Below are 9,728 nucleotides of genomic sequence, written 5' to 3' on the forward strand. Positions count from 1 at the left end.
CAGAAAAGGTTTGGGTAATATTATTATTAAAATAATATTTTCTGAATGATTTTATTTAAAACAACTGCATTAATAGACAATTTTATGAGTCGATACCTTTACGTACGTTTAAATTGACTTTTGGTTCAATGAACTTGACGTAAACGTAAAAGTACGTTAGGTAACAACAGCACGTAATTTCTGATAATTCGAGTAAGCCGGAAAATACAGGAAGGAGATCTTTACTGGAGCGATATAATATGTATCTATACACGAGATAAGATAATCCTTTCAGTGACGTTAGAACTCGATTTCTTATCCCAAAATAGACAAGAAGACACATTTACGTGACGCAGCGTTCCCTGTTTCTAGAATTGTTTTGTTAATAGTTGAATCATTGTATTACTGAAACAAAATTAATGAATACTGCGATAACTAAAGACTTAAAAAAAGGATAAAGAATAAAAAAAAAAATTAAAATATAAATGCATTGTCCGATACGCGGATTTCGGTGATGATATGATAAAACAATTTTATTTACAGATTCATTTTCAGTGACAAAAAATAAGAATCACTTTTTCGTGATTTAGAAAAAAAATGTTTAAACTTGTCTGATAGTAATATTACTTTATAATCGATATTCGTATAATTGGTAGTCGATTTTTATATTTAAAATTGTTTTAAGTAGATACAATCTTAAGCTATCATGAACCAATCAAAGAGCTGTATTAGCATTTTAAGACATTACTTAAGACGGTCTTGAAATAAGAATGGACTATGAATACCGGTCTAAAATCGATTAATTCTATGACCAATGTTCTCCCGGCGCCGGCCGCTAAGCAAAATGTCAATAGTTCTTGAAAGGTTGCAGCTTTCAGTTTCCATCAACGTTCAAGCGAGAAAATAGAACTATGGAAGGTTGCAAATACGCATTACATAACGCGCACAATTTTAAATCAAACCGGTATGTAGTACTGATACGTAGCTTTCAAATGTAGCAGTGTATGTTCATCGAGTGTTACTAATTAAAGGTTTTAAAGACTGCTATATATTCTTCAAGAATTTCCCGCTTTAGCTTGAATGATCGTAGCGAACATAATACCGTAACTGTTTCCGCTATTTGTTGCAACAGCGGCACCCGAAACGTCATATGAAATGATACATCGAAGGGCGAACCAGAATCTATTTCCATGCTGTATATTTAAAAAAAATATTTATTTTGTTATTATACGTTTTAAGAAAATATTGTATATATATCTTCAAGAAAATCTAATCTCATTCTTTTCTTTCTCTTTTTCTAGATATCGGACATAGTGGTCGGTCAGGAACCGAACGTGACGGCGCGTGAGGCCCTTTTGAGATGGGCTCGACGATCGACAGCCCGATATCCTGGAGTACGGGTGACCGATTTCACCTGTTCTTGGAGGGACGGTCTGGCTTTCAGTGCTCTTCTCCACAGGAACCGGCCGGATCTGGTCGATTGGAGAACGGCGCGTGCAAGCCAGCCGCGAGAGCGGCTCGATCGGGTCTTCTTCGTCGCCGAGCGCGAGTACGGCGTTACGAGGCTTCTCGATCCAGAAGGTAACGACCGATTATCGAGTCAGGTTAAGCCCTAATTGTCTCAATAAAAATATATATAAATGGAAATTAAACTGACGAGGGTAAGTCAATGGAATAATTATATTTTTGGTCAAAAGAAAAAATTGCCAATTTTTGCAGTCGACCAACGACTGATCGTTACCTCCATCGTGATTTGTGCATCGTGTAAATTCGAGGTAGAGAAATGCTGTGATGTGTGTTTGTGTCACAAGTTTTTTTTTTTAATCGTCGTGTTATCTTGGGTCGTTTTTGCGGTTTCTCGTCTTACAAAGACGTCTTTCACGGATATAGTCCTACCTGGATTTCTCTCGTTTATGTATGCCCGGTGCGTGATGATACAGTTCCCGCGGGTTCTGGCATAGTGGCGGTGTGCGTTCTTTCTGGTCACGGTTACCTGACCAGAATCGCTTCCGGTCTCGATTCGTACACCGTAACGTCGCGCCATCGGTAGTCGTCGTAATTATGCTTTCTATACTTGCGTCTTGCAGGTATCTGACATTGGTATCAGGTTGCAAGGAAAAGCGAAACGTATCTGCGGATAATATGTCCATAATTTGATACGACTTGGATAGATTTTACCGGATTTCTTCAGTAGACATGGATAGATAACATCCGGAGTTTTAATCTTTCTTTCGTTAATTTATTAGTGTTAATAATAAAATTACTCTTGCTTTTAAGATAGTATCAAAAGATGATAAATTGAGAATTTAACTCTTGATTATAGCAGCGAGTCATTTGAAACCGAAGCGAAAATTTTTGGATGATTGTATAATCCGTGATTAGTATTATAAGGTTCTAAATCGTGAGGTAAAAAAACTTTGAACCTTCTTTAATCGCCGTAAGACTCATTTGCATTCCGAAGTTTACTTGCATTCTGTACTTTAAATAGCTTTAAAATTTATATGTACCTAATTTTTATAGCTTAGGTGTAGTTTTCGTAGCTGTAATTGAAGGAGTTAATAATTTTATTAAGAAAATTAGAAATAATTTATTACACGCATACGTTTGCGTGACTTACGCAAAGATTCTTTTGTATTCCGTACAGATGTTGATACCCCCGAGCCGGACGAGAAGTCCTTGATAACGTACATCTCTTCGCTCTATGACGTGTTCCCGGAGCCGCCGACCATTCACCCTCTGTACGACGCCGAGGCGCAAAGACGATCCGCGGAATATCGTGAGCTTGCGACCTCTCTTCATATGTGGATACGCGAGAAGATGGCCCTCATGCAAGAGCGATCTTTTCCGCCGACTCTGATCGAGATGAAGAAACTAGCGGCGGATAGTACGAAGTTCAAAAATGAGGAGGTACCACCACGATACAGAGACAAACAGAGATTGACATACATCTTCCGAGATCTGCAAAAGTATTTCGAAGCGGTGGGCGAAGTCGACATGGAACCAGAATTACATATTGATGTCATCGAAAAGAATTGGAATCGCCTTATAATGTTGCATCAGGAGCGCGAGCAGGCTATTATAGACGAAATTAAACGGTAAGCTTAATTATTATAATATAAATTAAATATTTATGTATATAAACAGTATGAAACGCATATGTCGCACATTTATTTGATAGAAACGTAATACAATTAAAAAAAATTTTTTGAGATAATAGGAAAAATTAATTCTCTATTCTTTGTTGGAAAAACACACAAAACATTTGTAATTCTCCCAATTTGCCGCTAGAGATATTATATGCACACTCATGTATTTCTGAATGTCTTTGTACGTTGACAGACTCGAGCGACTGCAACGACTCGCCGAGAAAGTGCATCGTGAGATGAAAACGACTGACAACAGGTTGGAAGAGCTCGAGAGACGTGTGGAGGATGAAGCACGCAGGCTCGATCGTCTTCATCCTTTAGAGGCGAAACACGCGGTGGACCTGCTGGAACAGGACATACGCAGTACGGAAACCCAGATACAGAATATATTTACCGATGTGCATACCCTTACGGAGGGTAGATACAGTCAGGCGCCTGAGCTTCATAAGAGGTAAAATATTGATTTTTATCCTCGGAATTATGATGAATTAAAATTTCATACTCTGCACTGAGAAAAAAATGTACTAAATTTTAATAAATATTTGTTTGAATAGTACTAATTTTACATTTACTTGTGGTAAATAAATATTTATTAAATAAAAAAAAAATTAAATCACATACATTGGTTTTTATACCAAAAATAAGTATGTTTATTTTTAGTAAATATTCATCTAGTACTACTGTTAAAAATAATATTTATAAAAATTTAATATCTTTTTTTTTTCAGTATGTAGAATATCGATATGTAAAGAATTATCCATGTGTAACGTGCATGCCGTCTCCGTTTTCAGATACTAATTACATTGTTTCCACTCTCGTAATCTTTGCTAATGAGTGAAATATTAGCGCGCTTTCCATCGCCAGTAGCTTTCGAAAATTAAGTTATGCACGTATCGTGTTTAGTGACTTTCCAAAGATCTTGGAACATGTTTAAATATCTTGTTAAACTTGACAAGATGGCCTTTATCCAAGTTTAGCGTATCTTGACATGTCTTTAAAATAACTAAATAGCTAATAATGTTTATTGGTACTGTATTGAATGATGCTTTAAGTTAAAATAATTAAATTTAATGTGACACTTATTGATAAAACATATGTCTATTCGTTTCAGAGTACAGAAATTGCATCAAAGATGGGTTGTATTACGATCTCTTCTGCATAGGCGTCTGGTACAACCTCTGTCTGCGGTTTCCTTCCCTGTGGAGGAACGTGTTGTCACGAAACACCGCACTACCGTCCATGAAACACGATTGGTTGATACTAATCCGCACTTCCGCGCGTTACATGATTGCATAGATTGGTGTAAGAGCAAATTGAAGCACCTGCAAGAAGCTGATTACGGATCGGACTTGCCTAGTGTGCAAAATGAATTGGATGTACATCAACGAGAGCATAAGAACATCGATCAATTCAAAGCCAAGGTCGACAAGTGCGTGCAGGCAAAGAACAATTTCCATGGCGAGGAACTCACGTTGTACAGTCAGCATCTTAACACTCTACAGAAACTTTATGCCGAGCTTCTTAACGTATCGAGTAAGAGGCTTTCTGATTTGGATACCCTGCACGATTTTATACAATCGGCTACTGGCGAATTGGTTTGGTTGAATGCCAAAGAAGAAACAGAAGTCACGCGCGATTGGAGCGACAAGAACCTCAATGTGCAGAGCATCGAGCAATATTACGAGGTTAGTCATTATCGAGCAACTCTTTTTTTTTTATTTTTTTTATTTAGAGAAGTGATGAAAGTCCATTTTGCGGTTTCTAAGATCTATAAACTGATATATAATGTAATCATCTATATAATGTAAATATCTGCGTTATCTTTACAATATGTAGTACATAGTTCTTATTTAGTTGAATGGGATTAATAAATTGGAAATTTCTTCTTTTTGTGAAGCAAACATATGGATCTGGTGTAGAGGTAAAATATTCATTGAAAATACTTATACTTTTTATTCTGATTTAATGGTTAATTTTATTAGATATTTTTATTTCAATCTTTAGTTGTTATAAACGTATATACGTATTTATACATTTGAAATTTTTAATAAATTTAATATTTTACATAAGTAATAAGATATTTTGTTTATTTGCAGTCTTTGATGAGCGATTTGGAGAAACGTGAGATACAATTTTCGGCAGTGCAAGATCGTGGTGAGGCACTCGTTCTTCAGCATCATCCTGCGGCAAAAACGATCGAAGCTTACATGTCCGCTATGCAAACTCAGTGGGCTTGGTTATTACAACTCACTCTCTGCCTTGAAGTACATTTAAGACACGCCGCGCAAAACCAGCAATTTTTCAAAGAAATTCAGCAGGCCGAACAGTGGATCTCCAAACAGGATGAAACGCTGAATACCGTTTACTCGCAATCCGATTTCTCATTGGATGAAGGAGAACGGCTTCTGAAGGGCATGCAAGAGTTGCGCGAGGAGCTTAATAATTATGGTGATCACGTACAGAGACTCGTGGAGAGAGCAAAGGACATCGTTCCTATGAAGCAACGCAAACAACCAGTTATGCGACCGTTACAGGTCACTTGTATCTGTACCTACAAACAAGTCAATGTGAGTATTTCTTAATGCGAAGAAGTAGAATGCACTGCATTTAAATATATATATTTCTCATTTATTTTATTTGTGTAGATGTCCATCGAGAAAGGAGAACAATGCACGCTGTACGATAATTCTGGCAGAGTTAAATGGCGCGTCAAAAACACGCAGGGAGTGGAATCTCCTGTACCAGGTGTCTGCTTCGCGCTGCAACCTCCCGATAAGGAAGCATTGGATGCTGCGGAAAGATTGAGACGACAATATGACAGAAGTGTTGCTCTCTGGCAACGAAAACAATTGAGACTAAGACAAAACATGATATTTGCGACTATCAAGGTAGTCAAGGGTTGGGATCTGCCCCAATTCTTGGCGATGGGACAAGATCAACGTACAGCTATCAGAAAAGCGCTGAATGAAGATGCAGATAAGTTATTATCTGAAGGAGATCCGGCGGATCCACAACTCAGGAGATTGAAACGCGAGATGGCGGATGTTAACCGATTATTCGACGATTTCGAGAAGCGCGCCAGAGCCGAGGAAGAATCGAAAAATGCTGGACGCATTTTTAACGATCAAGCGTCTTCGCTTCAGCAGGCACTCGACGAAGCCGAGCGAGTACTAAACGCGCGCATAGCCGCGCCCTTACCTCGAGATCTTGATAGCTTGGAACATCTCGTATTACAGCACAAAGACTACGAGCAGAATCTGCAACGTTTGGCGCCGGACGTGGAACAAATGCAACAGACGTTCCGCGGAATCACTCTAAAGACTCCAGCGATGAGGAATAAACTCGATAATATCACGAGCAAATGGAGTCACTTGTGGAACCTTAGCAGCTTGTACGTTGAGCGCTTGAAGTGTGTTGAGATTGTGCTGTCCAGCCTTGAAGAAAACACGACGGCAATCTCCGAGTTTGAAATTAAATTGGCCTCCTTCGGCGAATTACCATCGGACGTAAAGGGTTTGCAAAGCGTATTGGAAGATCTGATGGTTCTTCAGAATGCTATCGCACAGCAACAAGTGTCAATAGATCAATTGAATGAAGATGCGCATAACGCTAGACGTCTTGTAGAGAAATCTAGGCCGAATCATCGAGGTCCGCACGGTGACATGGACAGATTGGATGCTGAGGTTAACAAACTAAACGCGCGATGGACGAACGTCTGTGGGCAGCTGGTCGACAGACTACGCAGTGCCGAAACAGCCTACGGATTGGCGCAGCAGTATCAAAACTCGTATCAGAATGAGGTGGACTTTGTCGATGAATCATATGCAAAATTGGAGCTGGAAAACACGAAGGTAGCGTGAACGATTTCGACAATTTCGTGCTATTCTTGTCAATGAGATTGTCGTTAAAATAAATTTTTATGGATTTAGAACTTGTTGAGCAAGGTGTTGGATCGCACGCCGGCAATCGAAGCGGTGAATCTCACGGGCGGTAGATTGATCCGTGAAGGGAAGGTGAGAATACGTGGATCGTAATGTATAATTCGGTGCTAGTAAGCCTTATAGGTAGCCTTAGCTTACGGTGTGAATGCTTGCATGAATGGAATTCTGCGTGTGTCTTACATATAGGTCTCATCACAATCTGTTGTACGCGCCTCGAGGTTTTCAGAAATTATGCACGCGACGAATCTTTTTTTCATTTAGCGTTTCGTCGGAGCGGCCGCTTTTTCTGGAGTATCGAGCGAGCAGTAGCAAGACGCATCAAGACGCGTTGCTGTATATAAACATGAATGTTCCTTTACAGTCAAATTTGTGCTGCTGTCTTTTTCCACCGTCTTCTCGGGGATGTGTCTCGTCAATTTTATAACGGTAAAAATTCTCTATTTGCGTCCGGGCCCAGTGCCATTAAACGGTACAAACCATCTTAACTGCCATTCATTAAGTAAATATACTCACTTATGTAATACAGCGGGGACGATACGATCTACAGTCAACGCGCATTTGTAATATCACTGGCCTTTCTCTCCTTTTTCAACTTCAATAGCAACCTTCTTGTTAACACAGTTACATCAAAAGCACGGTTGAATGAGCTGCACGATCTCGTTTAGCGGCGATTTAGTATCGATTTTTGTAAATGTTACATATTGCATATCGCTTAAGTGCTTAACATAATATAATTGATATTTCCCCGAACCGTTGCAATCGCAGATAACCCAGTGAGGTATAGCATGCGCAGCAGCGAGGTGGAACCTGACCGATTAATACATAGAGAAGTTCGCGAAGGTACATAACGAGTACTTCTAATTATATTTCGGCATGAATTAGACATATTTCTGCTCTTTACCAATATTAATTGCAGCGCGATTTCATTAATCGCTGCTTATCCTTAGCGCGACTATGAAGTAGTCCCGAAATTATTCCAAATGCGTTTAGATTAACGTACTACCCACGAAAGTAACCGGCAGCTACTATTAACGCATCTGTTTATCGGAAATACCACATTGGGTTGTCGAAAAATCAGAAAGATCGCGATGTAAGCCGCGCGGTAACACCGCGCGCGGCGGTCTCAACGCCTCGTCTCTCGCTGTCGCTTTCGGAATCGCTAACGGTAATTGCCGCACACACACACACACACACACACCGATCTAATTACACTAACCATAACGGACTAACCGGAAACCCATAGATCTACGGACAAAGGCTCCGAGCGTTCAAAGAACAATTGGAAGATATCTGCCCGTCGTTGGACGCATCGGTGAAAAGGCCACGGAGAGATTCCGTTATTACAGTCGATAATGTTGCGCGCGATCTAGATACCCTGAATCGAAGATACACGACCCTCGTGAACCTGCTTGAGGAGCGAGTAAGGCAGCTGGCATTACTACATCCTGAGGACACTTCCTTACAGGTGAGTTTTTGCATTGTTTTTCTTCTGCGATCTTGAGATTGCACCTCCGATAGTAGACTGTGTGATATATTTCTGGTAGAAATAAATATGAGCAATATCTTGGATTCTTTGATAGAAGGAAAATAACAATTTCTTGAGGCTTCTGTTTACTCATTACTATTATCTCAGATTATGACATCATAGTCGAGAAAATATCCAATAAAAGTTCTTGCAAGCTGTAATATATATAATATATATAAATTACATAATATAATGTGTAAATAAATTATTTATAAACGAAAACAAAATAAATTATATTTACAGTTGTGACTTAAAATAATTATATATATATGTGTGTGTGTATATATATATATAGAAACAAATATAATTCAATTTCTCCCCGAAACAAGAAGATAGTTTTCATACTTTATAAATCTATTGTATTGATTTCAAATATTTTTATTCAAATATTATTTGCAAGAATTTTTATTGCGTGTTTTCTCACATTTGATGTCACAATCTAGGATAATAATGATGAGTGAATAAGAGCCTTAATACGTCATTCAATATTTTTCTTTTAGAAATTTCCATTCGTTACATAGAATAAATTATTCATTAACATTGTTCTTCAGGAGAATATACTATAATCCGACATATGTAATTTTTCAATCACTTATTGAGCAACTGAGGCAACTTAAAGGGCCGCGGGCGAAATGCCGCTGGATATTTTAGATTAGATTTAACCTTCGCCACGTGTGCTGTGTCGAAATGTGAACGGAATTAATACCGAACTATGGCAAGGTCTACAATTTGCATTGCTGATGGGCATACATCGAGAATTCGCGAAGTGGATCCGCTATTAATCCTTGATCGTAACACTTTGGTGCTTGGTGAACGGCTCATCATCGCGCGATAACGAATTAGAATCATTTCTAATCACGCGAAGGTGATTTACTGCGTCAAACTTCCTCGGGATACGAATTCCGCATCGATCCTCGCACACAGTGAGAGAGGATGTTAATTTTCATTTAGTAAAGAAGTAGTAACAATGTTAACGTTAGATACGGCGTATGTTTTTCTATTATATGCGTATGCAAGTAAAACACTTTTTAAATAGAAGATAATAAATGAAATAAATATATTGAAATAAATGTTACTCATGAAAAGTATGTATAAACATCTTATTGAGAGTTATGTGAAATAAATTTATGATATAAA

The 9,728-nt window shown here is 38.5% G+C and overlaps 1 protein-coding gene across 10 annotated transcripts in view; it reads left to right on the forward strand.

Annotated features, from left to right (window-relative positions):
* The window catches only part of LOC108751379 (microtubule-actin cross-linking factor 1), a 102,843-nt gene that overhangs the window by 49,455 nt on the left and 43,660 nt on the right, over positions 1-9,728 (forward strand). For all 10 annotated transcript variants that reach the window (XM_018491500.1, XM_018491501.1, XM_018491504.1 and 7 more), the window contains 8 exons: positions 1,281-1,560; positions 2,624-3,074; positions 3,319-3,576; positions 4,237-4,810; positions 5,222-5,692; positions 5,771-6,976; positions 7,055-7,138; positions 8,310-8,531. In XM_018491500.1, the coding sequence (XP_018347002.1) occupies positions 1,281-1,560; positions 2,624-3,074; positions 3,319-3,576; positions 4,237-4,810; positions 5,222-5,692; positions 5,771-6,976; positions 7,055-7,138; positions 8,310-8,531 (3,546 nt within the window). The remainder of the gene's footprint in view (positions 1-1,280; positions 1,561-2,623; positions 3,075-3,318; positions 3,577-4,236; positions 4,811-5,221; positions 5,693-5,770; positions 6,977-7,054; positions 7,139-8,309; positions 8,532-9,728) is intronic.

The sequence above is a fragment of the Trachymyrmex septentrionalis genome, unplaced genomic scaffold (assembly GCF_001594115.1).
Source record: "Trachymyrmex septentrionalis isolate Tsep2-gDNA-1 unplaced genomic scaffold, Tsep1.0 scaffold44, whole genome shotgun sequence".
NCBI lineage: Eukaryota > Metazoa > Arthropoda > Insecta > Hymenoptera > Formicidae > Trachymyrmex > Trachymyrmex septentrionalis.